The sequence below is a fragment of the Spea bombifrons genome, chromosome 2, assembly GCF_027358695.1.
Source record: "Spea bombifrons isolate aSpeBom1 chromosome 2, aSpeBom1.2.pri, whole genome shotgun sequence".
Taxonomy (NCBI): Eukaryota; Metazoa; Chordata; class Amphibia; order Anura; family Pelobatidae; genus Spea; species Spea bombifrons.
In genome coordinates, this window is record NC_071088.1 from 67,320,266 (window position 1) to 67,339,908 (window position 19,643).

At 39.2% G+C, this 19,643-nt stretch overlaps 2 protein-coding genes across 4 annotated transcripts; one reads left to right on the forward strand and one right to left on the reverse strand.

Moving 5' to 3' along the window:
* The first annotated feature begins 1,776 nt into the window (after positions 1-1,776).
* On the forward strand, positions 1,777-10,675 carry MECR (mitochondrial trans-2-enoyl-CoA reductase). 2 transcript variants are annotated; one of them, XM_053454618.1, is made up of 10 exons: positions 1,777-1,934; positions 4,639-4,736; positions 5,124-5,255; positions 7,124-7,267; positions 7,379-7,481; positions 7,678-7,780; positions 7,959-8,032; positions 8,344-8,404; positions 9,914-9,986; positions 10,076-10,675. In XM_053454618.1, exons 1-10 carry the CDS (start codon positions 1,837-1,839, stop codon positions 10,237-10,239), a joined length of 1,050 nt encoding a protein of 349 aa, XP_053310593.1. In that variant the 5' UTR covers positions 1,777-1,836; the 3' UTR covers positions 10,240-10,675. The 2 variants fall into 2 exon arrangements, with proteins under 2 accessions (XP_053310593.1, XP_053310594.1); XM_053454619.1 differs by having other exon boundaries at positions 1,855-1,926.
* A 1,013-nt stretch (positions 10,676-11,688) lies between these two features.
* LOC128472699 (transmembrane protein 244-like) lies at positions 11,689-17,529 on the reverse strand. 2 transcript variants are annotated; one of them, XM_053454624.1, is made up of 5 exons: positions 17,449-17,529; positions 16,315-16,388; positions 13,109-13,234; positions 12,567-12,611; positions 11,689-11,984 (listed from the first exon to the last, which is right to left on the reverse strand). In XM_053454624.1, the coding sequence occupies exons 1-5, from the start codon at positions 17,478-17,480 to the stop codon at positions 11,869-11,871; spliced, it is 393 nt and encodes a 130-aa protein (XP_053310599.1). In that variant the 5' UTR covers positions 17,481-17,529; the 3' UTR covers positions 11,689-11,868. The 2 variants fall into 2 exon arrangements, with proteins under 2 accessions (XP_053310599.1, XP_053310600.1); XM_053454625.1 differs by lacking the exon at positions 13,109-13,234.
* Positions 17,530-19,643: the final 2,114 nt, after the last annotated feature.

Sequence of the window (19,643 nt, forward strand, 5' to 3'; positions counted from 1 at the left end):
TTCGATTTTGTGATTTAATAGCAAGGAGTTTAAAATCACTTTATTTTTAAAAAAAAAGACATTTAAAATATAACATTTACTAAAGTTAGCCTCATGCAAAATCTATAGGTGAGCCAATTTTGGCAAACAACTATTTTGCGAAATCACTTCTTCACTAGTAATGGATACCTGACGTCTCCTGGTAACCTTCAAAAGAAAAAATAACTGTAGGCAGGTTTACAGATTAACCACAATGGCAGAGATTCAACTTCTAATTATTCATCTTTGGCAATGGTCAGGCTTGTCTTGCAGTGCTGAAAGTAAACATTGTGAGCCATAATTTTTTTATATATCTATACTCGTAGAAGGATGGTTCCCATGAATAAGTATCATAATTGAGGCAGAAAGCATGAAGTCAGAAAGCCCAAAAGTTAAATATCAAGGACAAATACAAGTTCAAATCTAGGTATAAACAGCTTACAAACCTATGTATACATTTTAATAATAGGTGTTCCCAGTAAAAAAGTTAGTGAAGCAAAATATTACTTAACTATTTCTGGAAAGGGGGTGAGCATTTAACTGTGCTGGGAAATATGTTTCTAATGCTGCATTTAGCTACAAAAGTGTTACATTTAGAAGAGTAGGAACATCATATCTAAAGTATATAAATGCACATAGAAACATTAATTTATGTAAAGCATTGGTATTTTTAAATAAAATTATGCACAGCTAGTATAAATGGAAAAAAAATACTGAAAATATATTTACTAACCGGATATTCTTATACAATTTTTATTAAAGTTTGCTATTTTTTTAGGTTTTCTGTAACCTGGGTTACCCTATCTAACTAATTCCCCTCTAACTCCCAACACACTAAACTACCCAACATACAATAACATTATATATCTATCTACCTATATATAAATATCTATCTATCTATCTATCTATCTATGTAGATAGATAGATAGATAGATAGATAGATAGATAGATAGATAGATAGATAAATAGATAGATAAATAGATAGATAGATAGTTGGTAGGCTAATTTTATATCAGCAAGCACACGTATCGCATTGTCATAAAAACACAATCTTTTAAGAACAAACCGATTTGGTGTTTGTCTTTGCATGAACATTTAGATGAAAGAATATCTTTTTCCAGATTTATTTATTTTTTTATTACATCTACTTCGGTGACAGTTTCAGTTTGGATAAAACACTAGGTGGCGCCTAGATAATAGACATGAGCCGTTGAACCAGGAAGATTTATACAAGGGTTCGTTACACATTGAATTATGCTTTATACAGGGCCAGCTCCTTACTCAGGATATCACTGCTTCTCCATATCAGGGCACTCAATCTCTATGTGCGGGAGTGGCGTTTAGACACGCCCACCCGCACTATTCACCGCCCACCCAGTATAAATGTAAGGCGTTTTAGGTTAACCCAGCACCTCACAAGACATTCCCTCCCCCAAGGCGGGAGGGCTCCAGCAAGCTCCCGGGTACGGCCTGCTCAGCCCTTCTTGGAGCCAGTCAAATCCAAGACTCTCCCTCTGAATAAACCTCTCCAGAAGAAACATGATAACGTAACATAACATTCCCTCTAAGCGCAGTCTGTATCGCTGTAGACTCCAGGCATATATATATGTTCAAATATACCGTTAACCGGGCAGCCAACTAAGATGCTAGAGACACAATGTGGATAAGCGTGGATAAATGCGCTCATCTAAATAAAGCTGCTCGATTAGGTTTTAACACAGAGACGCGCTTAGTCAGCAGTAGGCGGGTTGGTGACGTGCAAAGCTGAGGGCGCGGTTAGTGCCGTCACAGGTCTGTAACCAGGAGGGAGCGCATATCATGTGGCCCGGTCTGCGAGTGCTCCGCCGCCCGCTCAGCTCTCTGGCAGCTCGGGGGCTTGTGTACGAGAAGCACGGGGAGCCCTTGCAGGTGCTGCGGTGAGATTTGGGTTTCGCGGGTATCTTGGGAAGTTACCAAGGGACGTCTTAAGGCAGCACGGCATCTTGGGAGGAAGGGCAGGGGAAGTGCGGGACCGCTGTGCATCACGGGAGGAAGGGCAGGGAAACATATATTCGCTAACTATAAGGGAACCAAAGGCACAAAACCCTATTAGTCTCCAAGGCGTGCTGGGAAGGTGGGGTTTTGAACCGCCTGGGAGGGGTAGAAGTCAGAAATACTAACGGGCGGAAGTGATATGAACCTCGTCGTTTGCAAAGCAAGATGAGGGGAGTGAGAGGAAGTCAGCAAGAATGAGTCTCAATTGAAAGCAGTTTCATCATATGACCCTTTTAGACCTTTATAGTGTAGCAGTTCAATGAGTCTTTGCCACATGGGGTTAAAAGGTAGACAGTTACAATGCTGTTTTTTCTTAATTTAAAATTCTTGAGTCTCAGACTAATTTTCAGCACAACCTATGAGTATGGCTCACTTCCAAAAGCAACATTAAGAGCTGGATAAACAATACATTTCAAAGCACTTTTGTGTTTTAAAAAAAAAAATATATATATATATATATATATATAATGTATATATATATCTGTTCCCGCCCCTACTGTGTGCGCCAATGTTGTATGCCACTGATTGATGGGCAATAAGTGGCAGGAAACTGCTCCTATGCATTTCAGTAGGAGCGCTTTCTGCACAGTGGTCTCATTTGACTTCAGTCTGCAGCATTTGCTGATTCGGCACTGGAGCTGACTGGCAGTAAGTATGGGCGATGTGTCTGGCTGAACACATTACCTGTATGGAAAATGGCTGGGGAAGGCGCAAATACATATGGGGGTGGGGATTCTGCCCCCCCCCATGCATCTGCAAGTTGACCTGTTAGCTCTCATATGCGTTAAGTGTATATGATGGCTGTGTGTCTTTAATTGAATTTGGTGGAGTAGCAATTAAGTAGGATCGCTTACAGTAGCATTTGAACGTCCCTAATGCTGGAATATGATGAGGACCTTTTTTGTGTGGTTTCCTTCTTGTTTTTGAGTCACTGAAACGAAACAAAAAGTAAATCCCTGTCTTTTTTTTTTTTTCTGGCTTTTTGTGACTCGAAACCATTTTGAACAACATGCAGCATCTACTGCATAATTTAAGAGACTGCATGAGAAATAAAACCAAAGATCTTTGGTGTCTGCGGAACTATATATTTTTAATATCAAAGATTACGAGCTATCTAGCAAACGTATAGCTAAAATATCTTTAAAGCCTTCTGCTGCTAAAAGGAGCTCCAAATCAAAACATGCGTCCTATATTCCTATAGCATTTGATAACTGATATATAATTACAAATGTGTCCATATATGTTTTTCAGTATATTATGCCATGATCGGTTGGTTTGCAGTTATCAAGCATACAAATGCTAATTCCACAGGTTAAGGTCTACAGAAAGCCTCCCTGCTAACAATATCAGGAAGACAAAAAGCTAGTGGTACCATTGAACCCCTAAAAGACCAAACTGTTTTTTTTTTCTTTTTGTACCTTCCATGAGACCGTGACTGAGGCTGTTTGATCATTTTTGCTGTGCTTGTGTTTAGCTGTAATTTTCTTATCTTTCGTTGCCAGTATTTTAACTCTTTTCCATGCCAGGATTGGAAGAAACTAATTTGAATGTGGAAATTTTAGGACTTGCTCATAAAATATATATATTTTTTTATTATTATTGGACTTTTTTTTTTTCTACGTTTTGTTGGAACTGGGTGACTCCCCTGATGGTGACATCACTGGAGAGTTATTTTATTGGTTACCACAAGTTTTTGAATTTTATTTATTTTACTAATCGCTTTGTGATTAGTAAGCTGGGCTTCGTTGTCTTGCATGGTTGCAGTACCTGTATTAAAGGTGCTGGGGGAGCTCAGTGTTTCAGGAGGATCTCAGAGGCAAAATCTTTCTCTCTCTATGGCGCTTGTGACAGCTCTCTGGAGCCTGAATAACCAGGCAGTCAATGCATTTGCTCAGTTTAGGGAAAAGTTAAATGGCTACGCTTAAGTGTGGAGATACTAAAAGAGTAAATGTTTAAGTGGTCTTGAGAGAACCCCTTGTAGGCAAAATTTGTGTTGTGTGGTAGCAACTTTTCCAGTGGGCCATACAGATCAGTCTGTTGCTATTTCCAAATATTACATTTTAATAGTGCAGTACACTAGTAAACCTATGTAATGGTGTTTACACATTACAAAGCAGTGCATTTGCGCAGGGCCCTCCTTGCCTTTTGCTTTTGTAAATACAATTTGTTATAAAGACCACGATTTTGTTACGTCCTGTTTACCCATTGTAACGTGCCGCTGTAATAAATCAATAAGTAATACTTAGAAACACTCATTAATCGTATACTTTGGAAGGAGCAATCTTAATTTCCTAGGATTAGCATCTTCTCGTGTCGTTTGCCAGATTGTATTACAGGTCTCACCTTTCCTTTGTGTAAAAGGTAAAAGGCCCTTACTGTCAAACTAAATGTCTCCCCATTAAAGGGCGCTGATTTGGGTGACATGAAATCACAGGCTTCGTGACTTTTTGGGAATCCCCACAAAGAGGACTGATAAGACGTAGGACATAAGACGTGTCCACTATAACCTTCGCTTTTACTTCTAATTAAGATCAATATATATAATGTGTGTGTGTGTGTAAATGTTAAGTCTTTTCCTATTTGCAGATTGCAGAATGTGGAGGTTGCATCCCCTTCTGATTATGATGTTTGTGTTAAAATGTTGGCATCCCCCATAAATCCTTCCGATATTAACATGGTCCAAGGTAAGCTCTTCTTTTGACAGCGGAAGCTATGTGAATAAGTGCAAATTTGGTGGGCTAGATAGAGCCTCTTGCCTCTAATTGACATTGCTCTAGCATCTTATCATTACTGAAGGATGGCTCTAAAATTAGGTTACGTGCTGTGCACATTCACATGGAAGGCATTAAAGTTTTGACATTTCCGTGATTGGCCAAGAATGTATATCTAGTTAAAACTAATGGTTTTATGTTTGTTTTTTTAAACAAATCACTAGCTGTTTCCCATTGTGATTTTTCCTGTATTGAACAAAAAAAGCACTTTTGATTGAGATTTTATAATGTAAACATTTTCTCGTTGAGTTGTACCAGAACAAGAAACAGACAGATTTCATTTTACTTCTATCTTTTTAGGCACCTATGCACTTTTACCTGAGTTGCCTGCTGTCGGGGGCAATGAAGGAGTAGGAGTTGTTACGGAGATTGGGAATCATGTAACTTCAGTTCGGCCTGGAGATTGGGTTATCCCAGTGGATGCTGGACTTGGTGAGTGATGATAGCGCTAACACCCAAATGCTTTGTTGCCTGAAAAAGTGTGACAACCTTTTACTCTGTAAGTACTCAAATATCAATTATTTAAACCTCCAAAGAAAAATACAATAACCTTAGGGGAACACCTCCCATGTGGCATCAGTGGCAGGGAAGTACTCCCCTTGAAATCAATGGGACCACATGAAAATTTAAAGGGACCACTCAGGTTTCATATGCACTCAAGTAGGGATGCACCGATATATTGGTGGCCAAAATAATAATGCCGAAAAGGGCATTATCAGCAAAATGCCGGGGGGGGGTTGGTGGCCGAAAATAATCGTCCGCAGGGGCTGGTCTGCTTACCTGCGCATTGGTCGCACAGTGTGCGAGCATCATTTTGGCCAGGAAAAGCAGGAACCCAGCAGATTCACGTGAATGCACTTCACGTGACTCTGCTCCGTTCCTTCTTCCCCTGGGGGCACGGCCAGATAAGTTGTTCGTGAGGAAGCAGCAGGGCCCTTCAGTAGCCTGCGAATGAGAGATCTGCAGTTCAGGTAAGGGGGTGGGGGAGGGTGTATGAGCAAGTATGTGTGATTAAGGGAATGAATGAGTATCTGTAAATGAATGAGTATATGAGTGGGGGGTGGTGGCATAGTGGGCCTGTAATCACATTCCTATCATGCCCAGGTTCTAGCATGTACTGGTTGCCTGTGATTGCTGTTATATATATTCTAAAATTGTTGTATTTTTTTTGTCCCATTTTGGTGTGTTACTTTTAATAAAAGTAAAAGTACAAAGTTTTTAATAAATTTGTTTTTTTGATTTTTATTTTTATTTATTTATTTTTTTTAAGCAGGGGGGGTCATTTTCGGTTTCAGTTTGGTTTCGGTCAAGTGAATCCAGAATTTTCGGTTTCGGTCCAGAGTTTTCATTTCGGTGCATCCCTACATTCAAGTGCATACGCTGGCTGGAGTATCCCTTTAATCGTCATGCAAGCAGGTTTTTGTAAGCTTAATGCTGGGTAGAACAAGTGATTCTTTCTACAGAACAGCTACTAATGGTATGATGTATAAAACTACTTCTTCTGAAGTTTGATCATTTCAGGCTATCTCGACATGCTACATTGCTTTTCATGACTTCCAGATAAAAAAAAAACCTCCCGTATAAACACAATTTATGCACAGATATTAAATACAATTTTCTTTAAGACGTTAGAGCCCTTCTACTATTCAGTTAGCTTGTATGGGTATGAGCTGTAATTTTGCATTTTTGATCTCATGAATTGGACTCTGTGTCTGCCGTATTGGTTACATTACCCTGGGGCCCTTCTTCAAGTTCTAAATAAACCAATCTCTAGACCAGGCACTTCCATTTAGTCAACTTTAAGTCTTCAGTCTCGGCAACTAGAAGGGCACACAGTCAGCGTTAGAGGGCCAAAATAATCCTACGTGTATGAAACATGACTGATGTCCCCATCAATGGAGGAGAAACAAAGAGACTCAGTAGATCATATTTCTAATAATAACCTTTAACAAAACATCTGCCAACAAGGAATACCTGCAAATATGCATGTTCACATTTTAGCGTGATTCACAAGTTAAAAATGTTTGCCTCAGCCAACATCTGTTTGTCAGGCTATACCACAGCAGCATATTCTTCAGACCTTGGCTCACCTTCATCCAAGTATAAGCACAGAAATATGTATATACAATATAAGGGATGGGGGGACAATTTGCACAGGGTGCACAAGTTGACATTTGCATATTGTAGTCCTTACTAAGGAACAGATTGGCAATTTTTGTTTCCTCATTGTCAACAAAAAAAAATTGGGTTAGGGTTTACCTAACCAGTGTTGCTTTTTTATTATTATTATTGCATTTCAGGTACATGGCGTACAGAGGGATTGTTCAATGAGGAATCTCTAGTCAGGGTTCCTAGTGACATCCCTGTGGTGGGAGCAGCAACCGTGAGTGTCAATCCATGCACTGCATACAGATTACTGTCTGACTATGAGACGCTTCGGCCAGGTAAGAGGGAGAAACGAATGTGGGAAAAGCTGTTGTGTGATGATATATTTCTACTGCATTTTTTCTATTCTGTCGCTGTAACGCATACTTTTTTTTTTTTATGTTCTGCAGGTGACTCTATTATACAGAATGCTGGTAACAGTAGTGTGGGTCAGGCTGTTATACAGATTGCAGCCTCTCTGGGGATCACTACCATTAATGTTGTGCGAGACAGGTGTGTGTGAAAAAAGGCTTTTGAACATAGAACTAGCATCGCAGATCATGTAATGTGGTAATTATTTTAAGAAAGAGCCGTGTACATGACACAGGATTTTAAAAGAATACAGCTACCAGGGGAAACATTCAGTTAATATATCTGCATGGGAACACAGAGGTAGTAGAATGGGGCATTAATATATGTATGCACACAGGACAGACCTCAAGAGTTTGGTGCAGAGGCTCCATGACTTAGGAGCGGATTATGTGATCACAGAGGACATGCTCCGCAAACCAGAGATGAAAGAGCTATTCAAGGTAAAAAAAATACATACTCTCCTCAATGCTTTGTCCTTTGACCCTCACTCAAGGCTAGATTTTGCAGGTGGGCTAAGCTGTTTCTTGGGGTGCCATTGTATATGAGTCAGATCCAGTCCTTAGCCTTGTTGCGGCCCCACTTTACACTTTTTTTTTTTTTTTTTTTTTTTTTTTACAGCAATGCCCACGTCCAAGGTTGGCATTAAATTGCGTCGGAGGAAAGAGTACTACTGAGATGCTGCGTCATCTAGAGTAAGTATTACCTTAAGATAACAGAAAATTAACTTAAACTCAGTCACCTTGAAAAGGTAAGGAAGCTTAACTCTACCTCCCCGTTTAGTAGTGGAGTTTGACGTGGATGGGTATTAGAGGCATTAATGAAGACCTGCTTGCTGTCCCTCCCTCCTTTATTCTGTGATGTACTCCAAATATGCAGGTTTGCAGTAGAAATCCAACATTCTTAATTTTGCCTAACAATGACAGATCTATAGAAACATACATTGCCATATTATTGTTGAAGTGAAATTGTCAGGGCTAACCCTAGTATTTCTATGATATTTTAGCTACGGTGGCACTATGGTGACTTACGGTGGGATGGCTAAGCAGCCTGTAACTATTCCTGTGGTGAGTGTTACCTAAATTATCATTGATCTCTAAATGTTTGTCATACTTTCAATCACTTTTTTACAGACCCAGTGACCTGTTGCTGGTGTGTGCAATGGAATAATTTTGTACATGAAGTAGAGAAATCTGGCAATTATTATTTGAATCTAGCTTCCCTGGTGCAATAAATGAGTGGCGAAAGCTGCCTCATAAGTATTACTAGACTTAAAGTACAACAGTTTGCATTATTATTGGCTGTCCCCCAACACACACATACAAAAGATTCCAAGCCAGCGGGTACAAATGTATGATGTTGGCAAGCATGAAGGTGCTTGTTTAAGACTTGCTAGTATACTTACGTATTTGTTGACAGCACCATCACATGATGATGTCAATCAGCTTCTCAGCATCTGGTAGGATTATTGGTTGCTAATGAAGATATCAGAAGTCCATTCAACTAAAGTGATGAATTATGATAGCCTAGTTGTTTTAAATTTAAATGTCCTGCTTGTATATGGGCTAATACAAGCTAAGCTAGCCAAGATAACTAGTGCAGTGATGTAACCACTGTCTTCTTAATGGAGCTGTCCCACATAGAGGGCCTCTTAAAATACCCCCAGATAAGTTCTGCCTCATGTAAAGAGAAGTATAATGCTCCCTGTCTTTTAAAAACTGTGTTTAAAAGTTTATTGAAATACTACATAGCAACCATCATGTCATTCTTCCAATGCCATACCCTGTGTGTTACATCACTGCAGCCTGACTGCCTACAGCCACTCACTCACTCATGCCATTTCATGCTTGCTGCTTCATGTCAAGCAAAGCTTTACGGACTTACGTTTACACAGTAGTGGCCAGTGAGTGTGATTGAGTTAGGTGTTTTGTGTGATAAGTTATTAGAAGAGCTAAAAGGCAATGCTCTTTTCTTGATGTCAGAGATGGGCAGGGTTAGCAATGAAGACTTTTGATTTCTTTTAAACATACAATAGAAAATACAATGACGTGCCTTCCACGTCATGGCATTAAATAAGCTTAGAAAGTGATCTAAAAGTCACTTCCTTCGCTTAAACTGTCTTCCTGTAATACCTCAATGTCTTGGTTTAAAATAGCTCGGGAAGTGATCATCAGAGAGCTTCTTTGGTTCATTGAATGTCTCTCACAGCAGTTACTACTTCCCAGTCCCTCCCTGCAGTCACACTGATGATTGGCCCCGCCCCTTCCTGCTCCCCTGCCCCTTCCTGCAGTCAAACTGATGATTGCCCCCCCCCTTTCCTTGGGTTGTCTAGCTTGAAAGATGGATATGGGGGCATGATTACCAAATTTGGGGGGAAAAAGGTTTTGAAATAGCAAAACTCTATGTGAACTTATTGCCCTATAACTTGTAAAAACATTGAGTATTTCTAAACTCGGGACAAATAGTAGAATCTATTTGCCAGGTGCTTTTTTTATTAGCTTTTGTGGATAAGTAAAAGATTTTTCAAATAAGTGATTCTGGCTTTTGATTGTATTCGTTATCTTTCATTTTTCCAGAGTGCATTAATATTTAAAAATGTGAAGTTGTGTGGATTCTGGGTAACCCAGTGGAAGAGGGATCGAGCACAAAGTGAGTGGGTTTTTTTTTCTCATTCCTCCTTTGTTTTTCTCATTCCTCTCTTGTTCAGCACATAATTTGATTTCATTTACCTCTTGTAGATAGAGAAGAAGTGACCAAGATGATCCGGGATCTTTGTGACCTGATTCGCCGGGGCAAGCTAGTTCCACCCCCATGCACAGAGTGGCCGCTGCAGGAGTTTTCTAAGGCCATGCGGGATGCACAGACCCCATTCCTATCTCGCAAACAGATCCTTATAATGTGAACTTTGCTTCTTTTTTTTTTGTAGGATTTATTGGTCATTACTTTATGCCTAACATGCCATCTATCAAACTAATAGCACCTATGTGTTTTCCAAGGATAGATGAGTGTGTGTGTATATGGTTGGTTAACAAGTGGAGACAAAAAAAACAACTCAGAATGACGTGTACATATACAATTTATATGTAACACGACCTCCAAGCGTATATAAATACACATTCATGTATATCTTGTTTGAATATTATTGTGCGTGTATGCAGATATATTTATAAATGTATATTTTTATGTCTGCAGAAACAGAATCTGTGAATTCTATATGATAAAGAATGACATCAAATGCAGTTTTGTTATGTGTTGTGCTTTGCAAATGTATGTGATGTCGCCAACATCTAAAAGAGACCAAGGTTGATAAGTCAAATGAATTTTGGTTAAAACGAAAACTACAAGCCGTTTCATTTTCTCTTTCTTGAAGATCAAAGAATGAATAGATGGTCATGTTTGTTTTTTCATTTGCGTTCTTACAGTGTCTAAAGAAAAATGATTGTGACCAAATTGATACAAATTTAAGGATGGATTAAGGTTAAAATGTTAACTACATTGATGTTGAGTATTGATGTGTGAAGCTCATTCTAGTTTTTGAGCATTAAATAGCACAGCACGAAAGATATACTGCTACGTGTTGTGCTGATAACTACTAATCTGGCTAAGCAAACGCAGCTAAACAGGGTCTATTTATTTCAATGGGAGCACTTTCCTGCTACCGATCGGCTGCTTCCTGCTACCGTTAATAAGCAGGTACCCAATTTGCAAGACCTCAAACGTGACCAATACGTTTTCCAGTATCTAACAAAAGCAATCATTAAAAAAAAAAAAAACCTTTTAAGCAGTTTCCAACCACAAAAAGTATTTTACAACTTGTAAGTTCCTTTTTAATATTTTCAGCAAGTTTGACAATTGGCACAGTGGGTGTGTAGACTGCTGAGGAAGCATTAGGGGCCTATGTTCTGTGCCTGTAACTGCACAGACCTCCATCTCAAGATATACTTGTGCTGACGAGGGCATGGCGGACCTTGCCCTGCGCCTTATTGTTTTTCAGGACAGCCCTGCGTATAAATTATCTATAGGGTCTACTTCACCACCTGAAACACCTGACTTTTGCACACAAATACATGGCAAACTACACACAACGGATCCAGAAACCATTGTGTCAATCACAGAATCTGTAAAAGTGTAACCAGCTGTCACTATCCATTTCTATCAATACAAGTATTTATACTTGCATAACAAAACATACATTTCGCCAAACCTAAGAAATAAAATTGTCAGAAATATTTATATACAATCATGTTTAGCTTATTACACAACAAATTTTGTCAAAAACTTCAAAATACTCTTTCTACGTTACACGCTGCATGGTCATGCACTCATTACACAAAGCCACACACGCAAATCCTGAAATGGTCAACCGTTCATTGTCGCTTAATTAAACAAAACCAAAAAATATAAACTTCAAAATGCATTATCATACAACATAGCTCCTTTGGAGTAAAAAAATATAAGTATTTTTAATCTGTGTTAATGTTTAAGGTGTGATGTATATTAGCCCATGATAAACTTCTGTCAGACTAAACCATTAGGAGTAGTAATATTCTTCATTGTCAAACATCAGCGGGTGTGCACTGGATGAACGGCTGCCTGTGCAGTAAGCGAGGGTCTGTCCGAATCCAACCATAAGGATTAATCCACAGCCTGCAACATGACACAGTGTGTTAAATAATACCCGACACGTGAAGGGATAAGAAAGATTCTTTTCTGCCCTAAAGATGATGTTCAATTCATGGGTATCTTTACAAGGAATCAATATCAACAATCACTATACTGATTACCATTCCAACCATGTTTATATATGGATTTCAAATAAAGTTGCAATGTCTTACTTAACCAGCATCTTTATTATGAAGTGCCACTTATTTCCCCCCATGACTTCTTGTTTTGCTCAGAAAATGTTGCACAAGCCTCATTATCTTCTCAATAGTTTTTTGTGTCCAGATTATTACTTAAAGCTATTCCATTAGATTAGTCAGAGCTGTTCTATTAAATTGAGTTTAAGAGCAAGTAGTCTGCCCCTTCCCACATGGAATGACAATATGGCACGGATGCCAAATGTAACAATGACTCCAATTCTTCCAAAAAAATGAAATATTTCAACTGTTAAACATCTGGATGTTGATGGATAGACCACAATGCTATTCTGACAATTAATTCAACATAGCACAGTTTATCACAGTTGGTTAAATTATGAAATGTACATTTTGTCAGGGCCCACGTTACCTATTTCAAGCCACCACTGCCACATCCAAGGCAGTACACCTGTCACTGGGAGCAAGAGAGAGCTTTGTTAGGCTAGCATCAAACAAAAGTAAGATATCATTTTTTTGATAACTAGATAACCAGAAAAATGCTATTGCAATTGTATAAATAAAAACAAATTTATTTGACTACTGTTAGCTCTACTAGTAGTCATTCAAGACATCTTGTAACTGAGGCAATGACGTTTTGACATAGTCTAGATCTTTGTACTTAAAAATGTAGGCTTGGTAAATGTGCCAAAAAGGCATAATACCATCTGGTTTAATCACAAATCACAATATTTGCACATAGCACAGATATAACACAATCCAAAAGTTAATAAAATGTAAATGGTTTTGTTCAACCACTTAAAAAACTGTGCCAGTTTTGTAAAAAAGTACCAATCCCAGGTCTGCATTTTTTGTACAGTGGTTGTTTGGTTCCATTAGCTTCCAAATGAAATGTGTTCAAAGTGCACCTCTTCAAATATGTTTTAATTTAACTGACATATACACATTTCTTACCTATGCAGCATAAACACACATGTACACCAATGACGGTGATAGAGTAATCCCACACCCAGGAACGTCCAATGGGAACAAACAGGAGACCACATATGAGGCAAGTGATCTCCAGTGAGATCAAATGGACTGTTGGGTACAACAAAAGAGTAATCTAGTGTCAATAAGAACCTTGATTTTAAATCATGCACTGCCCCAAAAATATGAAGTGTGTTCGATATGGTCAGAGTTTTCAGAAATTGTTTTTTGAGTTTGCATTTCAATCGAACACTCTGTCAACTCAGCCCCCTCCGCCCTCGCTGGGAAACACTTTGTTTCCTTGATAGCTCATAGCACAGCATCTCTTATTGGAAAAAAAGGATTGTTCTTTTTGAAACTCAAGCTATACTGGTCAAATTTTCTTGTGCACTCTTGTGTTTAGAATCCTACTGAAATCTCTGGAATCACGGGAGCTAGGAGATGCTCAGCGAATGGTAAATTCACCAAACATTTCAGCTCTCATCCTTTAAGATCTGACCCATGAAGGTAGACAGACTGGCTGCATAAGTCCCAGGCTGTCCATCTGCCTCAGGCTTTGTGCAGCCCCTGGAATACTATGCCTCAGGCTTGTTTTTGGGGCTCACACACTTGACAGCTGTCATCCCATCAGCTAGTTTGTTCTCTCCCTTTATAAGACTGCCTTTTACCATACATTTGCTAAACCATTAGGCACCTTTCCCAGGGCTTCCCATTTTCTTACGACCTTGATCCCGGTATCCTGTGTTCCTGTATCACTGACGCCTCCTGCCTTTCTTGCCTTGTCCCTGGGTTACTGGTAATTTGACCCGGTTTATCTGACCATCCAAAGTCTGTGATCCAGCTTGTCAGCAGTCACACACATTATTTCTGCGTTAGTTTCTGCTATACTCTAGGATAAGTGAATGCCTCCATAGGGGGTTTTGTTTTCTGTTTACTTAAAGGGTGATAGACAGGGTAGGGCTGGCACCTTCAGGCCTGGTGGGAAGGTAAATCCAAGTGGCCCCATCAGCCCCTTGTCCCCCTCCAGTAATATAAGCCCTGGCACACATATTTACACTCACGCTAACACCCACATATTTACACTAACACACTAACAAACACATGCTCATGATAATACTTATGTCAAACATGGACACATACTCTCTCATGCTAAACAAATACACACACATAAACACTTATGCTAGCACACATTCATAAACACACACATGCATACACAAATACATACATACATACATACTCCTTCCCTAACTGCTTTACCCTCTCACTCTCATACTCATTGCCTGACCCTGCCATGTACCCACATCCATGAAGAATTTTAGACAAGTCTGCCTCTGCTCTTGCATGCTAACTCTAAGCAAAACTATTTGCAGATTCACAGGAGCATACAGGTTCAATGTCTACTCCAGCAAACTCACATTTGTTGCCAACTTGCAAGCACTAACACTTTAGTGCATAAACCTTAATGTTCTCAAATACAAAAAGGGAGATCCATAAATTAATCTATAATGATAAATCTTTAAATAATGTGTAGACTATGCTATAAAAAATGCATGTTCAAAAATCATACAAGCAATCTCTCATGTCTCATTTATGTTTTATTAAATTAAGTGTTAGGACTAATTACTTGTGGGACTTCTTGGTATTTATGTACTTTAAGGTTCAACAATGGTCCTTTCGCTAGGGATTGTTAGACTAATGAGTACTGTCAATGCCAGCGTAGACCCTGGCGGTGATGGTGGTATAGCAGCTGCTTGTGTACACCTTTTCCATTCCAGCACTGCATGCTCAGCATGTTGGTTTAATAAATTTGTACAAGCTAAAGGTCTATAGAGTGCAGGTCCATCGGGTCATGCCATAGATGAACAAATCACATTTTAAATCTATTTAAATGAAATTAGTAAAAAAAGTTAACAAAAATATATAAAAAGGTCCATCAAAAATAGTTAATATCAGCAGGCATGCAGTGAATGCTGTATATAGAACTAATTCTGTCATTTTGTACATTAACTAATTTCTTTAGCATAGATAAGAGGTTATTGACACTAATACTTTACCTGAACAATAAATTACACTAAAACATAGAAGTATCAACAATTGTATATTATATTTACTTTATGTTTAAATTACTTAAACTAAATGCCTGGCTCTCCTCTGCGCTTTGCACGCAGTTCTAGTGCTGTCACTTCCCTGCCAGCAACACAAGGTCACGTGATGTCAATTGCTGCGTGACCTCGCGTTTTTGCAACACCTGCCATGTAAGGAGGAAAATATCTTGCCTTCTAGCAACCCAAAGTGGACCAGGGCCAGAGCTTTGTGGCGGATCCAGCCTGGCCCTTCTTGACATATGGTGACCGGCCCTGTCGGTAGATATTTGAAACAGGTTTCCAGCAGAGGTGGAGGAGGCTGATACAATCAGGGAAGATAAACATGCATGGGATAGGCATAAGGCTATCTTGAAACTAAGATTAGACCAAGGACTGATTAAGGTTTGCATTTTTACATTAGCAAAAAATCGGCAGACTAAATAACCCAAATTTTTCTTATCTGCTGTCACTTGTTTCTATTATTGGTTTAAACATTTTGTTTCCTAGCAAGATATATTATTAAGCATTATGTTATTATGTTGAGAGAAATGTAAAACATTCAGAATTAACTTTCATTTTGAAAATCTTCAAAATTAAAAGCACGGTTTACTGTACCTGAGAGCCCCACTAATATGCAACTTTCAAAAGATGGAAGAAAAGAAAAGTACTTACCTGAGATAAAAGCCACAGCTAAGCCAAACGCTCTTGCCACTAACACCGCTTGACCCCTGCCCACAGTTCTGGAGCTGGCTGGCAGTAAGTGTATCATGTGCAGAGAGTGTGTTCGGCCGAACACATCTCCTGCATGAAAATAGCTGGGGCAGGAGCAAATGCATACTAGGAGACTCTGTAGATTTGAATTTAGATTTCAGTTTCCTGCCACTGATTGGCCACTTCAAGCAGTTAGTTAGTGGCACAAAACATCACACCATAGAGGTGGTTCGAAACTACAGCTCTAAAGCATCTCCCTAAGGTAAGTACATATTTTATAATTTTTTTATTTTCAATTTTGAACAACACAAATGAAAAGGAGTGTACCTTGGAGTGCTGTTACACCAGAAACTCAAAGCCTTATCATTACTATTAAGTCATGAGGTTCCAACTTACCCAGAAAATCTGTATTGCTGAACTCTTGGGGTGCTGTATGGTCAAATGGAATCCTCCAGTTAAAGTGATCTATCCTGTGGACAAACGGGGAATACAAAGAATTGAAAGATTGTAGCAAAAAAGAAAACACAAGGCCAAGCAAGACCGCATTATTTAGGTGATGTTTTAGAGGGGTGGTACCGGGTGGGAAAATATGTACGACCAGACAAGTGGAACAAAGACACTAAACTTTATTTTTGGAGTTCCAGCAGATGCTGTAGTGCTATTACAATAGGGAAATAGTGAAAATGAACAATAACATTAAAATTGGCAATACTATTAACACACATAAAACATACTGGCAGGGAAGACAAAGATGGATCTGCTCTTGCAGGCTTACAATCTACTAGGCGGTTGAGGGGGAATGAGCCAGAAGATGAGAGACTGCTTGGGAGCATGATTTGATTGTAGTGAGGGTGATGTGGACAAGTCAGTTGTGCAAAAAGGAGGGGAGAACCAATAGTTTCTCGCAGTGATGTAAATGGCTCTCTAAGTAAGGACAGGAGTATCAAGTGAATTTTGGATGGTTTAAGAAGCCAGTGAAGGAACTGACCATATGGGGCAGCAGATAAGAAAATTAGTCTGGCAGACGTGTTAGTAGGGAGTAGCCGTGATCCACATAGGACATCGCCCCTCCAGGGTGCTGTGTTGGACAGTGTAAACATGGAGAGCTAATACACAGGGACCATGTTTCTGGGTCTGATCTGTACAATAAGTATGCTCAGCATGGGGTTGGATACTGGCTTACCGCTTACTTACACTGGTTGTGTGTGCTTCACATATTGCCCCAAGCCTCAAGCAGTAAGCCAGTCTCCAATCTCATGCTGATGAGTCCCATAAAGGATGAAACAGCTGTACATGAGTGGTGATCTGCCGTCTGCACCTCCGTCCAGGGTTTTGTGTAAAGGCTGTCTAGTACAGCGTACATGCGCTCCAAGAGGTCCATGTATAAAGAGGCATAATGGTGATCATTGTTGGTCGTATTTATATATACCTGGCTAGAATCCCTTGCAGGGGATTCCATGTGAAGGGGGTTTTCCATCACATTTACCCCACAACAACTAAGAATGTAGCAAGCTGAGGTTTCGATCTTACCCCATAGCTCCTGTACAAACACTGCATGTCATGTAGAACACTGTATAAAATATAATAAGGCACAAGAGGAAATGGCCACAGATTACCTGCAGAGAAAAATGTCCACAAAAGTTGTAAAATCTAAGGACACATATACTTTAATGCAACTGATCTCAATATTACTTTTTCCTGTTTTTTGTTAATACCCCCCCTCCCAATAATGACTTGAGGAATTATAATAGTGTCCTCATCACTGGATTATAAAGCACTGAATTTCTTAATATAGAATACATATCATGTCTCTACTGGGCTTACACAGCTTGTTTCAAACCTGCCTATAGCTATATGTGATATCTCTTTATAACCTCTGTTAATTATCTATACAACTAATTCAATATCTCAGTGTAACCTCTTCCTTTTTAAATCTTTATATAGCCTTCCCTTGGTATCTCCCCCTATTTATATAACCATTTCCTACACCTCCCTATGTAATGCCACCCTCCTCATCTCATATATATATACATATATCATTCTTCTGACAAACAAATCCCAGTCCACATATTTCTTACCGTACCATGGAGCTGCTCTTTGTCCTAAGATTGACGTCCATGATGCTGCAGAAGGGGATTATAGGATATTAGCTAATCGGCTCTTTCTATTATCTAGTAAGATGTAGCAGGGCAGCAGAGACACCAACTGCTACCTCCAGAGACAACAGTGACTGGCTCATTGATAATGCGAGGGATGATACGTGAAGATGCTCTCCATGGAACTAGTCCGCACAAGAGATGATAAATAGAAATATAAAACTGAAATGAACCTTAGTCGCTATATCCCCAACTAAAAGAAAAAGAGTACTTGAGTATTATCCGGGCACCATCTATATTTTTTTTTATTAAAAACAAATAATTTTATTTTTACTAAACCTTCTTGACAAAATGAATACTACAAACGTGATTCTTTACTTAATTTCTGGAGGCCAATAGCGTTTAATTGAATCACACATTGAATCAAAAAGATTTTCTTGTATCATAAGTTGTCGCCATATGAATTCTGCTTGGATGAATCGTTGAGTAGTTCCACAATGTTTCTTATTACGCCATTTAACCCCTTAAGGACAATGGGCGGTCCCTAAACCCATTGAGAACAATGCATTTTGTACATGTACGGGCTTTGTCATTAAGGGGTTAACGGAACCCCAGTTGTTTGTGTGTGAGTACCTGTTTCTGGATCGACGATATTACATTCATGAATTACTGTAAATTCCAGTTTGTAGTCTAATTTTTTTCGGTATCACCATACACCACCGTCCTTTAAGGGCAAAATCATTTGGTGCTGGTTTTTCCATGAACTTTTGGACGAAAGAATACCCTTTTCACTTCATTTTTTTTATTGCATCTTCTGTGTTTAGTAAATCCCAAGTTTCCATTCCATAACCGTCACTGAACTTTTTTTTTTAGCAACAGTGCCAAAAAAGGGGTACCCCTACCTACATTGTCCAAATATCTCATTGTAAGAATAAAAAGAGCTTAAGCTTATCTTTAATGACGTAATTATAAAATAAATAAACACTACATCTCGGCGTTGTCCCCTATCTATAGACCAACTATTGATGTACTAACTGTGCAGCATTCTCTTAGCTATCCGTCTCTGATGATCCTGCAAGATCGAAGCAGTTGTGAGATGACTTTGTTTTCTACTGTATATAAAATATACTTTACATCAATCTGGTACCACCTTGGCAGCTATTTTGCTTCAAAATTGTTGCAACCTGATAAAGACTAATACGGTCTTATAGCTGCGTAGCGATCATGCTATCACGCCAGGATTTTTCCATGCCAATCCATGGCATGTCTGATGACAGTCTGGTCTCCCCTCTGTCAGCAGGAGCCATGCCTTGTTACACTGAATGGCACTGGGATACCCAAAGTCAACACAGCAGGAGAGATGCCTTATAATGACAGAGCATCAATTCCTGATCAAAGTAAGAAGCAGGTGAAACAAGCTGTTGGGGTGTTTGTCTAATACACTAGTCTAAGATAACACAATTAATCCGCATACACATCGCAGACCCCTTTAAGAATTACGACCGACAAGAAAATGGCCATTGCCAATTTACAACGTTATGTCTCTAGTGTGTCGAACCCAGTTGCCTTTACGAAGAATGTGACAAACAGTACACCCCGCCCCCAAATGTGCGCTTGCAGCTCGTTTTC